The sequence below is a fragment of the Alligator mississippiensis genome, chromosome 14 (genome assembly GCF_030867095.1).
Source record: "Alligator mississippiensis isolate rAllMis1 chromosome 14, rAllMis1, whole genome shotgun sequence".
Lineage (NCBI taxonomy): Eukaryota > Metazoa > Chordata > Crocodylia > Alligatoridae > Alligator > Alligator mississippiensis.
The window spans coordinates 16,279,702-16,296,692 of record NC_081837.1 but is presented as its reverse complement, the minus strand read 5'-3'; the positions used below and the strand labels follow the sequence as shown (position 1 = coordinate 16,296,692).

Below are 16,991 nucleotides of genomic sequence, written 5' to 3'. Positions count from 1 at the left end.
TACTCTGAGTACTTTGCTACCAGGATAGCACTTACACAATTCAGGAGCTCATTAAAGGCTCCTCAAACGATTTATAGCTTTATTTTTATTCAGCATATGTATGGCATAGTTCTCTCATAAGAATCCAGTTTAGAAAGTAGTTTAAAAAAAAGCCAATATCAGTGCTATTTTCTAATTAGTGGTATGCTTATTTTCTTTTACTCTATAATGTGCATGATATTTACTAGGAGCTTTAAAAATCCAGATATTGAGCAAATTTATTTGTACTGTGCTTTTAAATAAAGCAGCAAACATCATAGCTCCCTTTAGTTTACAGTAGTAATAAGTGGCAACCATGTAGATTTTGATCCCAGTAGAAGCATGCATGCCGTTTCTAATGAGATATTGCATTGTGTTGTATTACAAGCAACTACTGTAGTAGGTTTTGTATTTCTTGTTGAAAGTAAGACCATAACCTTTCCCACAAGCTCCCCTCATTGCTGTTTGCAATGGTAACCACAATGGTCTTGATGAAACATATTAGTGTCGTCTTAGAAGTCAACTGTAACACTTTTAATGCAAAGCATTTATACTCTGCACCTGCATCATCAGACATTTGACCAGATGATATAGATAGCACATGAGCGCTCATGCTGTAGAATCACTTGAGTCCACTGCAGAGGGGGAGGAGAATTTTTGTAATTATTATTTCTCAATGATGCACCTAAGTTACAGAGACATGCAATGAAATGTTCCAGGCATGTTTCATACCCAAAATCAAGTAAGAACTTTGAGGCCTAATGCATGCATGTTTTTGACCTAAACAGATTAGGGGAGCCCTAATTTTTTCCCTTTTTAAGGGAAAAAAAGAAAAGAAAACAAAAAAACCCAAAACAAAACAAAACAAATTAAATCATGCAAATGCATATTATAGAATCTTTTTTAATAACCACATTTAGCTTTTCTGCTAGTGACTATTAATGCTGGATTGGCAAATTCCCTTAGGAATCTATGCTTAATCCCTCTGTCCTAACGTCCGAGACAGTTGGTGTCCATAGAAATAAATATTCTTGGCCAGTTCCCATGTTCATGCTTCTGATCTGGGAAGGCAATCACCAACGGTAAGCAGCGGTGAGTAATTCTATAGTAGATTCTAACAATGGATTCCTGACAGCTGGTAGATAGGGCTTCCTCTGTAGATATATAATATACATATTAAAAAAGCAGACCTCTATGCAAGCATAAAGTCAGGTTATCCAGAAGTTGTCAGGAAGCCCTTTCCATGGCTTTCAATAGTGTTGGATCAATAGTACCTAATATTCACAACCTACACCCCTGTAATATTCATGAAGAATTTTGAAAGAAATGGTCACCTTTGAGATAAGAAACAGTATGTCAGCAGTCTGCTACAAGTTACCTTTTTTCTCCATTCTTTTCATATCCATCAACTTCTCCACGTTGTTGGGATCATTTAACCATAGCTGCATGCGGACAAAGGGCTCCCGTCCCTTCAAACTCAGTTTGTGCCAGGGCTTAGGGCGAGCCAGAAGGTCTGAGACTGAGCCTTGTGTTAGCCCTAGGATTGTCTCCCCAAACAAACGCTGACCTAATAAGAAATCAAAGCTGAAATGTATTCATTCAGCTAAGAGGCAAGACTAACTACAAAGAGAAGAAAAGAACAAGATTACAAGGTGGAAGTAGACTAATTTCTTTAAAGTGTAGTGGAGCTGTTATATATGATCACTATCAACTTTACTGATTTCAGACTTGCCTGAAGACCAAACAGAAACATGCAGAAGAATAAAAACTCTGCTCCCTCATTAAAGATATATTTAGTTTTAGTTTAACTCATAGTGTCCAATTCTGGCAATGAAGGGTTCTCAAGACTTTTGGGGATCAAAACCTTACAATGAAAACCATTTAGAAAAGAAAAAGGCAATATATAACATTAAAAAAAATAAATCAAGCTCTTATCTAACCAGTCGACTACCGCAAGATCACTACAGCTCCTTAGGTTTTATGTAGGAAGGTACCAAACTACTTTATTCCATTAATATAAACATTTCAATCAATCAATGAAATCAAGGCTAACAAACCTCCTGTTTAGCAACGTTCACGCCGCTGCCTTCACAGACATGTAAATGCTTTCTGTTTTGTATTGTTTTTGTTGTCACTATAAATATGCTTTAGTAATTGCAGATAGCCATACTTTAAAATGCAGTAAGAGTGGGTGTGCTCTTATTATTATTACCACTACAACAGCTTAGGTAGCACTTTCAGTTAAGAATTCTTTATTTTAATCCTGTTTCAGGTACTATACAACAGAATAGTAGAAACTGCAACTATTTCACAATATACACATTTTACAGGGATGTATTTTTAAGTTTTAGTTTTGCAGTAACTACAGAAAAAGTCCATGGAATCCCAAACAGGTCATACATTTAATTTCCTAATACCTTTCACTTACATGCTCTTCCTGAGCTAAACTGTCATGATATCCAATAGCTTTTGTTGCAAGAGAGAAGCCTGCAGTCATACGAGTCATAAACATTGATTTCTGATAGAGCTGTAGCTCTAAAGGTATCTGGAAAAAGCTTTGTACCTGCCAAGACTTGTGGCTTCAAGGTTCTATGCCTGCCCTTCAACGCTTGGGCGGCCTCAATAAAATCTAAAGCAGTAGTCTTCACTAGCTCCAGGTGTAAGTGATTTTGGCCAGTAGTATCATTAAGTCTCTATGACCAGTGCAGAGACCTTTGCTTCTAGGGCCCTGCAGCAGATGACACTTATACCTCCTAGGCAGAGCACATCAACTATTCCATACCATTAGTTCTATCTGATTCTGGCACAAGTGGGCCATGGTAGAGATTCAGTTTCCTAAAATCTTCCCTTATGTCCTACTTCAAACCTTGTCCCCTTTTCAGTTTCCTAATCTACATTGAGAGCCTGTTGGTATTTGGAAGGCAACAAGATGAACCTCCAAAGCACATGAAAGGGCAGATGGACCTGAAGGGGTTGTAGCTAGAGACACCCAAAGGTGTTGTTGTGGGTATGTTGAGGTAAGGAGAGGAAACCAAAGTGAAATAAGTTGGACAGGGCCTTTATATGTTTATGCTACTTTATATGAAGCCCTCCACTTGGGTCCTACTGTGGGAACACAGAACATGAAACTCAGGTTTTAGAATTTATGTAAAGGAATAAGTGGTTTGCCACAAACAGTTATAGCATATCCGTTTGTTTTTTTATTTTATTTTAAACCCTCGCTATCTAAAATTCAGAATAACCATACTTATTTGGGATCTTCTGATAATCAATATTCCAGAGTCTGCCAATCCCTTGCTACTGTGTGGAAATCTTAAATAGGCTGTTTAAACTAACACCACCCCCCATCACATCCAATCAGCCAAAACTTTCTCACTGTTGCCATTGCCAGTAATAGTTGGTAAAATTACAACCAGCATCTAAATGCTAGAAGGACTAGGAGAGATCTGCCAAGCACATTTCAATTACTTGAGTCATATGACCCAAAATAATTTCACATTACTGCCCTCGTTAGTGGCTAATGATTTTTGAACTACTCAGCCACTAGAAATTGGCTGAGACATGTTTACATGGCTCTTAGGCTTAAAATAGAGAAACTTCAGCATCGAGTAAATCTGGTGCTTCAGCACACTGAGGGCAAAAGGAAACATTTAAACTTGTTCCACACCTAATGCAGAGTTTGGGGCACATTTCCTGGCTCTTCTGCTGCTTTTTAGGCTTGTCAGCCACGCTGTAGGAAAACAAAAATCATGGTAAAGAAAAAAGACTAAGTAAAAATGGCATCAAAAGAAATGTAAACAAAAATACGTTTCAAATCCTCTCTGGAATACCAGAAGAGGCACAGTACTCAACAGCATTCTGAACAAAAAAGCTTGACCCTACAACTTGTCCCACTGCACTGCACATAATGCTTTTTTTTAATTTTATTGTATTTTACTGTACATTGATAGCTCCAAAGAGTGAATACTCTGGTCTGATCATACAAACATAAGCATGAACGTAGTTCCATGAGACTCCATGGGGCTTGTTGTCATGCATGCGTGTTTACAGATACAGATTTGTTGTTTTCAAATAAATGCAAAAGACAACTTGTTAAAAAAAGGCAACTTTTTCTCCCTTTAATCTAAGACGACATCCCTTGTTATTTTGTGTTTAGCTGAAAAAAAGGTCCTCTGACTCCATGTGCTAAAAAATACAGGAGCCTCAGCTGAAATGATTACAATGAACAAAGTAAATGTTGTAACCAGAAGTCTAGGTTGTATCACTGATGCAATCTTTGCCGGCTGTTGCCTTCCATCCAAGGATCTGAAAAGTACTTTACATTCACAAAAAGCTTTAAAAATCACAGTTCCTTCTGAAGGAAGGACACATTGGGCATGTCTGTACGTGATGCTACGGTAATGTTACTGTGCTGTTATTTAGTACTTCCTTTTGGAAGTACAAACCACGGCACAGTAACAGCCCGTACTGCACCACACATGTAGCACGCTGTTATTTTTATCAGCTGCTTTGCCGTAGTGATGCGCTATACTGGGGGAGCGCATTGCTACGGGGACGTAGCCGCTGGTCACGTGTAGACACTCGTGGACGCTACACTGCCGTAGCACATTGCTATGGCGACACAGCATCACGTGTAGACGTGCCCATTAAGTAGGGACACTAGAAGCTAGCGACTTACTCTGAGGCACAAATAAAGCCAGCAGCAGAATTAGTAGCAGAACCAAGATCTCCTTGTCTCTCTTCTCTGTACCTTAACCAACTCATCATACCTCCCTTGGTAGCTCTGCATAGGATCAGCCACATCAACAATATGTTGATCTGGTAATTGCATCTTGCACCCAACCCTCACCTACTTGTAAAGCTGTAGGGCCTCTTGTGACCACTTCTAACATGGACAGGGGACCTAAAGGCAAAGTACAGTGTCTCAGGTGGACAGCTGATTTTGCTCTATGACACAGTCTGCGATGGGACTGTATTCTGGTTGATGGGCCAGGTGTAACGTGCAAAAGTGACAGGAATGAAGTTTTGGTCTGACGTAGATAATTGATGGTGATGTTCTCTATTAGATTAGAGCAGTTTTAAAACAGATGGAATTTGAGACCTACACAGTTTGATACTGTCCCTTTTAAGCTCTCTAATCAAGCACAGCTTAAAAAGAAAAATATTAAGCCTTTAATGAAATGAAAAAGACATCAGAATAAACCTTACCAAGGTTGTTATCTGTTAACACTTCTTTGACCCTCTTTGTAATGCCATATGTGTCCAATTCAGGTGACATAGCAACCAATTCTTGAATGCTGAGTGCTGAATGGCCGGACAGAGGCAAAGGTGTTGTAGACTGGGATTCAGAAGCAGGTGGCTCACTTGATTCCTGTGGTTTGCTATCCTTACTGGTCTCTATAGCAGGACAGGGTTGTTGTACCAATTCAGTCAGGCTCTTCACTGATTCACTGGAACTCATAGGAGATTCAGGAGCAGGACTGCAACTGGCAGAGGTCTTTGGAGTGCTTTCTGTAAAGAAAGAAAGAGAGACAGAGAACCTGACTTTAGTATAATTATTGAGCCATCAAGCCATTAAGTCTACTTTTCTTCCCATTTATATTTCATATACCTAAAGAAATGTCCAGATAGACTAAATGTACAGCAAAGCCCTAAAATGCTGTTTTTAAGGATTCGGATACTAAAACGTTTCCTTCAAAAAAATTAAACTATTTCATAATTTAATTGATTACCTTCTGATAAAGGTAAAATACAAATGCACAACAGAAAAATAAACCTCAGAGTTAACAAAGGTGCAATATGCTGCAGGGCTGCAAGAAACTTATTTGGTGAGAAGGTTTCTGGATAAAGTTTTCACTATCATTTTTCTACGACGTATTCTGAGAAGCGTTACCAGTAGAATGTTTTAAAAAGGTATCTCTGGCCTATAACAAACAGACATGGTGCTATAGCAGCAGTGGTTAAATAAGACCTTCTTACGAGGGGCACAGTTATGTATTAGGGGTGTGCGAAGTGGGTTGTATTCAATTCGGATTCGGATTCAGCCCGATTCAGGGGACCGTGATTCGATTCACTGATTCGGATCACTGCCCTGATTTGATTCGGCCAAATCTGAATCTGAAGATTTGATGCCAATTCGGAGAATCAGTGATTCGGCCACAGACACAGCTTTAAATGTTTTTTCTACATACCTCGATGTACCAGGCATGGCTCGCGAACGCTGAGATGGTGGGGCAGATAGAGCGTCCCACAGGAACGCAGGTGCCCCCACAGACCCAGGAGGTACCAGTCGCTGACCCGGGGGTGGGGGGAGAGGGGTCTGCAGCAGACCCGGAAGTGGATTGGAAGTGTTTTGGTCCACTTTTGGGTCCATTGCCGAGCGTGCCTGGTACCTTGAGATATGTAGAAAAAAACATTTAAAGCTGTTTCTATGGCAGAATCATCGAATCTTTCCAAACTGAACAGGAAGATTAAAGGGTCTCCTGATTCGATTCAGATTCAGAGATTCAGCCACCAAATTGGGCCGAATCTCCACTGAATCGAATCAGTGACTGAAGCTTTGCAGAGCCCTACTATGTAACATCTAGGATGTTATTGACTTTATATAATTTGTTCCTTATCGCTTGAATTTTAGTAACGAGTCTGCATGCTCCTCTGCTTTGTCAAGATGCAACTGAATTACAAATTGTGTTTAATTTACAAATGTTTAGTTATGTTATATAATTAATGCCAGCCATTTAATGATCTTCAGACATCAACATTTTTATTTGACTGTATACAATGAAAGAAAGCCAAGTGAATGTCTTACTGTGACATCAGTTGTTACTTAAATATAAAATATAATTTTCCCTAAATTTACATATTTATCTTTCAGATAGTGCATTCAATTTAGAATCCATTGAAAAATCAGGAATACTGGGTAAAGAGGTTGCAAAAAAGAAAAGAAGCCTTGATATTGCGGGGCAGCTGTCTGCTTATCTCAGTCTGCTTTAAAAGAATAATTTCTGTTGGATGATTAAGAAAAATCTGGTTTCTTTATTCAATATTTTCTTTTATTTCTATAGGGTCCCTTCCTCCTCCTTTTCTCATTCATTACCCCTCAAGAGATCAAATTGTACTATTTGGCATGACTATAGTATGTACCTCAGAAATTATGCATTAGGAGCTTCACTTTGCAAACTCCAGTGGGAGTATAGGATTCTCAGCATTTCATAGGACAAAGGCCATGCTGCCACAGCTAAGGCTATACAGTACTGTAATGATGGACATGATCCTGATTTGCTGAGAACCAAATTCAACTATTACTGAAGCTTATTCTTTTGCAGCATTGGTCCTTAAATGTAAGCTAGATAATTACCACCTAGCGCACATTCTGCATATTCTTTACTGGGGGCATTTTTACATGTGCGGGGGGGGGGGGGGGGAGGAAGGGAGAAGGTGTTTTAATTAGAGTGGCTTCGAGAGCCTCTCTAATTAAAGCACCTGGAGCATCTTGTGTATCAATGTCCCCGCACATCAAAATGGTGGTGGGAAAGCTTTAGCTAAAACTTATTCAACGAGCTTTAGTAAAAGCACCCCCACCACCATTTTGAAGGGCAGAGATGCTGATACACGTGACCTGGAGGCTAGCTGGAGCACACCAATTAGCACGCTTCAGCAGATTCGATTAATTGAGTCTGCTTACAGCACATTGGAGTAGCTTCCCAGCACATCTACAGGTACCCTGGGTGTTTGGCATCAATTTTTTTTTTAACTACCTAGTTTACATGGTATGGAAGGTATTTACAAATAATAGAGAAATATACTGCATAAGTACACATAAGCAAACACAGGGTTTAGGTGCAATCCCAGTAACATGGAGGTACTTAAGACAATAAAAAGCTTTTACTGTATTGTATTTAAGAAAGTTTCCCTGACATATTCATAGAAAGCTACTCTGAGCCAAAGTAATTGGATTTTCTTTTCTTTTTTAGTGGTTTATAAATGATGTAAAAGAGACAGATATAAAAGGAAAGCAAGGTCCATATAAATCTTAAGGCAACGTGGATCCTACAAATCTTATTTCTTCTTTCTGCTTACCCTCAGGTCGTCACACAACTGAATATAAAACCTAGCAAATGTTATTTTTGTATCAGGAGCAGCAAAGGAATTGTACTGTAAATTTGCCCTGATTCACCCAAGCGAGGGACCAATTTGGCAGATCATCCATCTTGTTCACTGTATACTGTCAGGGATGGCATGAATTCCCTACATGATAAACAGATTTCTTCTCAGGTCTGTGTCCTTTAACCCACAACAAGGTCAAAATTATGGCTGCCTACCTAATAAACTGCACAGCACTGGTTCAGGTTCCTTCTAATTTTGTCCCTTGTGCCAGTTTAAACAAATCTTACCAAATAACTAGAGCAGCTGCAAATTTGCTATGCAATTCTCTACTGACGTACTGCAAGCCACACACAGTGTACAACACAAAAATCCCCCAAATCCCAGAAAGGACTAAACAAAAGCATTCACTAGTGTCCTTTTTCAGCTGAATGCTGTAAACATCAAAAGGTAAAGCGACATATATCTCATCTATCACTGAAATATTGTTTGGTGCTCACATATTAGATTAAATTATTTATTATATATTTTTACATATCAAAAGCCTACTTGGATTTTGTTTTCAGGATCAACTAGGCTGTTTATTTACTCAAAAAGGTAAGAACTAATTTTGAAATTACAAAATTACACAAAGGAAAACAACTGATCTTTCTTTGAGCACTGTATGGTGATTTCAAATACGTATTTAAATATGTACCATAAACTCTCAAAATCCACTATCCATTTATTTCTAGAACTTTTCACTTACTGAAAAACATGTTTCAAAAAAAAAAAAAAATAAAAAAATCAGTCAAATATTTGAGGAAAAAAATCATTCTTCAGAAAAATAAATTCATAAATCAAATCAGAGAGCAGATATGCTTTGTTACTCCTTTTAGGAAATAAGCCAAAATAACTGATTACAGAATAAAGGAAAATCCAACTAATCACAGTTTTGACAGCTGAAATGGCTAATCTGCAGCCATTTTTGTTTTAGAATATAATGTGTTAGTACTACTACCTATCTCAATTCCCTGTCAGGATAAAGAAACAAATACAGGACATCTGAGTAATGGAAGAATAAGGATTAAAAAAAATATGTCATTTGAAGAGGTCTAATAAAAACATAGTGAACAAATGTTTCTTAGATATATTTTCTGTTTTTAAAATTTCAGATGTGAAGTGAGAGATACCACAATTTAAGAGGAATAAAATTAACAGAATATAACAGGACGGTATATTTATGTGCTTATGAACATGTCTGTTCTAGAGAGAAAGAGAACATACTACCACTAGAGGTATAACAATATTATCATCGTGAGTTGTGATGATCACATCACTCACGAGGGACAAAGCCCAGAGCCACTAGTTAATAACTAGGTAACTTTAATCAGTCTACATAAAAGCTTTATTATACCAAAGAGGTGAAGAATGTTATTTAAAAAGACATCCCTGAAGCACTACATTTAGAAAGAACTTTCTTTCTCAGTAACCAGCACTCTGCATTGAGAGCAAATATTGCAACTTGGAATGTTTGCAAACCTGATGATTTGACTGCAGACAAGGCTCCTAATGGACTTTTAGGCTAGGGACAGACATTACGCATAAACCGGTTTAAGTGACCAGAAGCTGGTTTAAACCTGTAACAGAACAGATGTTCAGTGCACATAAACCGGTTTGAAAATGGCTCTAACTGGTTTAAGATAAACCTAGTTGAATGTAGTATCAGACTTAACTGATTTGGGTCAAACCAGTTTATGCAATGTCTATCCCAGACCCCTTCCTGGTTTAAGTTAAACCAGGCTCTTCCAGCATCCTGGCATGCTCTCTTGGCTTGGCAGGGTTCTCTGCTCCACAGCAGAGGTGGCCCCTGCCCTCTGCTCCCTGGCTGGAGCTCCAGCAGCAACTGAAGGCATCTGCCTGGCTTCCTCCTGCTGGGGCCTGGCCATGCCTCCTTCAGCTCAGCATTGTCGAAGGGAAGGGAGGGCTGCTCTAGCATCCCCTAGCTTCTAGCCTGAGCCACTGCAAGCATGTGCCTGCATCTTTTCAGTCAAAAGGGGATGTCTGTGCAGTTACAAACTGATTCAGTCTAGGCAGGTTAGACTAACCAGCAAAGATCGAATCAATTCAGGCTCAGGTTTTTTGTATGTCTGTCCCTAGCCTTAAGGGTTTCTTTTTTGTTGTTGTCTGTGTAGTATCCTTTCACTGTGTACAAGTTATGGGACATGGAATGGATTTTTCTTATACCCAAATAAGGATATAATTTTTGTATACACGACCTTTCTGAGAACATATAACATGAATGCAAAACTTGTATAAATGCAGCAGTAGAACTGAGAAGTCAAACTTTCTTAAGATAAGAGTCTCACTGGGATTGGTTATGAAAGTTGGACAGGTTTTCTGTAGGCAACCTGTGTTCATGTATTTTGTAACTTAGCCTTTACTAGGTAATAGCTATTATGTACTTCTATTAGCAGCTGGCTTTTACCTACTTCCTCCTTACCACACCTAAGAGAGAGAGGTATGATCATATTATGCAGGCTGGCAATCATGTTTTTGAAGAAATGCATGACATCTGATTTAATAGGGGTGGAATAAAGGGCCATGCCTCTCCTCTCGTATAAACCCTGATCATAAGTTAGGAAATTCCAGAAGTTAGGGCTCTGGACTGCACCCTAGAGTACAGGACAGAAACATCATAAGAATCAATATAAAAGAATGAATGTAAATACAGCCAACATTACCCAGACAGATTCTATTTGTTTTCTTTCTTCATTTTGAGCAAATCATTATTTTTATAACACAAAAATTGAGAGCTGTATGACTGCTTATCCTGGAAAAAAAGATTAGGGTTTGGAATTTCCTGACTAGTCTCTGCTGATTGCTCAACATTAAGTTTTTATATTTAATTCCTCTTATTTAAGAAAAAAGTAAACACTGTAAAATAGCAGTACGTATTCTACATTGAGAGTGTGTGATAAGGCTCTGTTTGAGTCCTCTGCAAAGATGACTGAGAACAGCATCAACCTCCTCTTAATTACATGAACTAACAGAAACTACTCTGTGGTTGGGCATTTCTTAACTACATTGGATGAATCCACAATATGTTTGAAAAAGCTCCTTTTATGTAATCATTCTACTTTTTCTCATCTCTGTGGTACCGCAGCATATAAGACAGTCTAAAGCATTGCTGAATGCTCTAAGCTTCAATTCATGAGTTCTGGTCATATAATCCATTGGACCCGATTGGAACATGATTACTGGATGTCTGCTCCAAGGGCCTGGTCAAGTTCTGCAATGGAATTTAGGTCCTCACATTAAGTGTCAGCAAGGTTTCCAAGCAAGGTTTCCAAGCAATCAGCTGGGAAAATTTCATTAAGAAAAAGTGACTTATGAAGCAGTTGCACTTTTCTACCTGCAAGGCAAAAAGAATCGAATCCCTGCCAGTCTTACATTATTCCATACTAAAATCCTAGCTTTAAGTAGTTTAGTCTCTTTTGCCTAAGGATGGTAGCGATTTTAGCCATTCATATTCCTGAACAGGGCTCTACTGTATTCTCTTATTCTAAGGTGACAATATTTCTAAATCCTTATTTATGGAACTCCCTTCTGTGCAGGAGCCACTCTCCTGCAATCTGAACATAATATTTAGCAAGTTGGTAGAAATGCCTTTTAAGCCAAGGGTGGCCTATGTCATACATGCCAAAAGTAGAATGGGCAGCCTCTGTATCTGGAGATTAGGGAGGGGACAGCAAGCAGGGTAGGAAGCACAAAGCAAGGATCAAGCAATGTGCACAAGGCAGGAAGCAGAAAGAAGAGAAGGAGATTGGGCAAGGAGTATAGAGTAGGGAGCAGAAAACAGAGCAGCACATCAGACAGAGAAAGGGGATGAGAGCAGCAGTTTGGGGGGGGTGGAGAGTGAAGGGTTAATTTGTGGCAGGTTGGTCAACAACACTGGCACCCACTGCTTCCATTGCCAGGATGTGCCTTGCTTTTCATCTCGTTTAAAATGCATGTCCAGTTTTGTAAGGCTGAGGTTATATTATGATTGCCTGCTAATTTTGATATTTTGTAGAAATCGGTTTCATCTCCCCAGAGCACATTTGCTACAAGGAAGCTACACTACTTCAAACGTGAAGGTGGTACTTAGTTACCACCCATTCTGAAATAAGACACCTAGATTGTTCAAATTTCACAAAAGTATTATTAGGGGGCAATTAATTTCCACTTGGAGATTTTCTATGCTCCTGTTATGATCTAAGGGGGATGACAATATTATAAGATATTCAAGTTCATTCTACCAGGTCCAAGGTAGTCTCTATTTCATTTCTCTGAAATGTCATGCCTTTATGGAATACTGTTTTACTCAAATATAAGATGAGCCTGCACCATCAGCATGGGGGGAAAAGTTCCTTGTCTTATATTCACATACAAGGAAACCTCATTAAATACATTGTCTATTATTAAACTGCTGCCAAAAGCATGTGCTCAGCAATGGAAACCAATTATGCAGTTGATTAGATGTAGCCAGTACTGAGCATGACTATAAAACACACGGCTCATATTGAACAAATGTGGGTTTGTTTAAGATAATTTTTCGTGTTCCAACCCAAATCAGCCAAATCAATCCCAAATCCGTGAGTCAGTCAAGAACCATAAGTGGCCCTACTACTGGCAAACATCCTCCACCCCACCTGGTGCTTCAGATGTTTCCAATTCCTTTGGCAGGCACCCCACGTAGAGGCCCAAGCCCGGAGGCTTGGGGTTCGGATGCTCCCGAGTTTCGCCTGCCCTCAGCCATAAGCAGTTATCCCCGGGTGTGACAAGGAAAACCGTCTAGATGATCATGGCATTTTCCCATACTGAACAAACATACTGATGGGAACCTACCACAAAGATAGGTTGGTGCAACCCATCTAAACAACAGATATAGCACTTCTCATTGTGCTCAGTCCTCCTAAGCACCAACTCTCTTTCAAATCATGGGCAGCCACTGCACAGAATACATAATACTTCCTCTTCACTCCCACAACTGAAGATGCACCTTTCTTTCCCATTTTCAATGATTTCTGTTGCTTCGCCAGCCTTAGATGTCTGCCAAATGTCACCAAATGGGGCTCCAAACAGTTCACCCAGAATCCCTCTGTCACCCCGTCTCTCAGCCTGGTGAATACGATTACCCCGCCCCCACCATGAGATGGAGCCAGACCATGTCACCCTGCACATCATTTGCATATACTTTTTTGGAGGATCCCGGGACTTGTGACAAAAACACTTGGTTCCAGTCAACAGTAGGAAGCTAATTAGCTCATGGATCCTTTATCGAGGTTTTCTACATACTGAGCAATGCTGACCTATGGGGTCATCATGGCTTGAAATACTATTGACTCTGCTGGGGCCCAGCCCAATTAACGAAACGGTAAATCACTAGCCTTTTGGCTTTGGACTAATATCATGCATAGCTTGCACTCTACATAATTAGGTACAAAAGTACTGCTTAAAAGTGTGTTTATGGAGTATCTAGGCTAAAACTTGCAACAGTTTCAAAAAAGGTAAAATATATCAGTTTTAGATTAATTACATTTTCCATATGTAGAATCTAATTATTGGGGGTTGTCTTGTATTCAGGATCATCTTATATTTGAGTAAATATGGTACTATTCTCTGGATCAACCTGTAGGTCAGATGCAAAATTTGAACAACTCTGGGTATGTCTACACATGCAGTAATGTGCTTTTCCAAATGTGCATTAAATTTAGTACCTCCAATGTGAGGTACTAAATTAATGTGCATTAGGTTGCCCTAATGCGCAGTAGTGCAGGCACTTGCTTTTTAGGTGACACTTAATGTGTAGTAGCCTATTTAGCTGTGCATTAGCATAATAGCAGGTTTTTTATGTGCTGCTTTAATGCGCAGTAAAATAGGCTACTGCGCATTAAAGTGCATGTGTAGACGCACCTCCATTCTGCAATCTTTTTGGTTTTTTATACGAGTCCTTGAAGTCTCCTTGTTCAGGAATGGAGATATTTGTTCATCACTTTGCACAAGGATTCAGAAGCAATGCTTGAAATCAAGAAAAAGAGTCATTTCCAAAGAACCCACAGTTAGTATAGATTGGCTATACAATATGATAGCCTCCTTCTTCAATATATCAAAATCTTGCAATGCAATCTTGTGTACTGGAAAGGAATGAGTGCCAGTGGTAACTGGACACAGATGGGCACACAGAGAGAGAGAGAGAGCGCGTGTCCAACAGATGCTCCCCAGAAGAAAGTTCTGTGGTTCAGCCCTAAATGCACAGTCTTTATGGGAACTGTTTCATAGTTGTTTGCCTTTTTTTTTTTTTTATACTAGTTTAACTCCTTTCTCTTCAAGAGCTTTCATCCAAATGCACTGTTATGAGGTCAGAATAAGGCAATAAATTTACACTCGGGCTCTTCTGTACATGATCCAAAAGATTTTCCTTTTTCTTCATTTAAACTCAGGGGAGGTGAACATTATGTACCTGCAAGAGAACAGCTAAGAGATCTAATATATTTCTTGTGATACAGATTATGATAATTATAGCTTACCATAGCAAAAGGTACTTTACTACAGTTCCAGAAATGCAAACTCAAGCTTTGCGCTGGACTAATGCCAAAGGCCACCTCAGTGAATCCAGCTGTAAATGCATACTTCATCATCTGGGCTCAGGAGTCAAAGGTGGCCAGATGAGCAGCTAGCTACGACAATAACCTGTGTGCCATTGGCTGGAAAAAACTGATGTGCATTAACCAATGGGCTGCTAGGATCAGGTGAACTTTTGATCTTGACCTTGAGATAAGCTTATTCAGCTAGAGGTAGCTTTTAGGAGCAACAACTCTTCAGCTGTCCTATATGTGCACAACATCCACAGAAGAAAGACATTTGGGGAACTAGTTTGGAACAATACAAAATTGACAGCTTGATTTGACTAGTTACAAACCATTCAAAACATCATGAACTTAACATGATCTTGCCACTAGTTCTAGATGTTTCTCTACTGAAAGAGGTATTTGGATGGTGGTACAATGAAATACTAATTGATGGATGTAATCTCATCAGTCCTAGAAGCATCACATTCTGGAAGATGACATAACCCAGTGGGATGTCTGTGGCATGACTCCTTAAGCCAAATTACTTGTATTTATTTTGAGAACCATGAATCTCAGAAAGCATCTGGCATTTTGATTCAAGCTGCACACTCGTTTCTACAGATATGACAGCAAGTAGCTTCACTTCACTTTGCCCTTTTGCCAGCATAACGTAACTCAAAAGCCTTTTAGATGAGGAAAGATTTAGAACAAAAGCATCCAAATCCTCACAGCAAAATAATTTATTGTATCAAGATTTTTTTTCTGTGGCACACTTGACCACCTACAAAGGAATGCATAGTATTTTATTAGCTCAAGAAGAGTTGAGCAGATAAGCTGTTGAACCCGTGTTACTAACATAAGCTTGGGTAATAAGCTGGCAAAAGACTCATGGGGAATAAAGTAAAAAACATGGAGATATTGGAGAAAGACCATTTGAAACACAGAAGGTACTTAGGGGCCTCTAAAAGGATTAAGAAAAATATTATATTCTGAAGACAGCAGGCAGACAACAGCTGCCTGAAGTTTCAGACAGAAGTGGATTGAAAAAGCAGATCCACTATAATTTTCAGAGACAAATCTCTGCAGTTTATCTGATCCACTATTTAAATTTCAGTACACAGCCCTCTATCTGCAGTAATAATAACCTAAATTCCATTTAGTGTTCATTTGAGCAGTCAGGATAAAGTCATTTCTTATTATCTCCCCACTGTGTAAAAAACAGCTTGAAGGTAGGAAGTCAGCAAGCATTTTCACCAAAAAGTAATTATTGTAAGTGACATTTTTACTGCTGGCATGCCATAAGGCGAACTGTGCATTTGGAAGGACAAGTTGCTAAAACAAAATGACAGGGTACTCTGTGACATTCCAACAAGAACCCAAACATTATTTAACTGGCGGTTGGTTTGATGCACTGCTTTTCATAACGTCCATGGCTTGGGCTTCACGTCCATGCAAAATTGAAAGTTACTTTACGTAAAGAGCAAAACAGCAGCATAGTGCAGGCAGTATTGGGAAGATAGTGTAAAGTGTTTTGTATTCAGATGATTCCTTTATGGAAAATTATTAAAGAAACACGAAGGAAGATAACTACAAATGCAGGATTTTGCCACAACCTCCCAGAACAGAACCTGATATTGGAGAGCCCAGATTTAGTTACTTTTGCAAATGAATTAATGAGCAACAAACAGGGCTGGGTAGATTACATAAAATCAAACTGCTGGAGACTAGGCTTGGATTAGCATCTAGGTTCTCTCAACAACTAGGATATATAGTACCTTCATTTTAAAGATTTTAAACCAAAATATATTGGCCTATTTTCAATGATACACCTTTAAAACCAAATCCAATCCCAAAACATGTCCAAACCCATACTACAATTAGGTTAGGCATTCGGTTTCCTAGCATTTGAATATTTTATGCAGAATTTAGGTTTCTTTTTTCCACACAGTGATTTTAACTCCTGAATGGGAATTTATGTCTTTTCAGGTTCTTCTAAAATACAGTAATGAGCTTTCTGTGCATCACTGGTGAAATGCAAGTCTGACCTACGTAAGTAATAAATCAGCAAAACATGTGTGGCACAATACTACAATAAAACCTTCTTATAACTAATTAATAGAACAGATCTATGAACGGTGAACATTTTCTCAGAGGCAGTGTTTTTAATGGATTTGCTTTAAATGAGCAAACCTTGCCTACTCACAATTTGCAAATTAATATGGCTTATGAAAATATGGACCTCTCCAGAGCCATAAATTTTTGGTGACATACACAACA

The 16,991-nt window shown here is 39.0% G+C and overlaps 1 protein-coding gene across 9 annotated transcripts in view; it reads right to left on the bottom strand.

Annotated features, from left to right (window-relative positions):
• CUX1 (cut like homeobox 1) overlaps window positions 1–16,991 on the bottom strand; it is a 415,956-nt gene that overhangs the window by 66,874 nt on the left and 332,091 nt on the right. For 4 of the 9 annotated variants that reach the window (XM_059717047.1, XM_059717046.1, XM_059717049.1 and 1 more), the window contains 3 exons: window positions 5,227–5,529; window positions 3,686–3,748; window positions 1,397–1,585 (listed from right to left, as the gene is read on the bottom strand). The exons of 2 other annotated variants lie outside the window; for them this stretch is intronic. In XM_059717047.1, the coding sequence (XP_059573030.1) occupies window positions 1,397–1,585; window positions 3,686–3,748; window positions 5,227–5,529 (555 nt within the window). The remainder of the gene's footprint in view (window positions 1–1,396; window positions 1,586–3,685; window positions 3,749–5,226; window positions 5,530–16,991) is intronic. 3 more of the 9 variants (XM_059717050.1, XM_059717048.1, XM_059717054.1) reach the window with 1 other exon arrangement.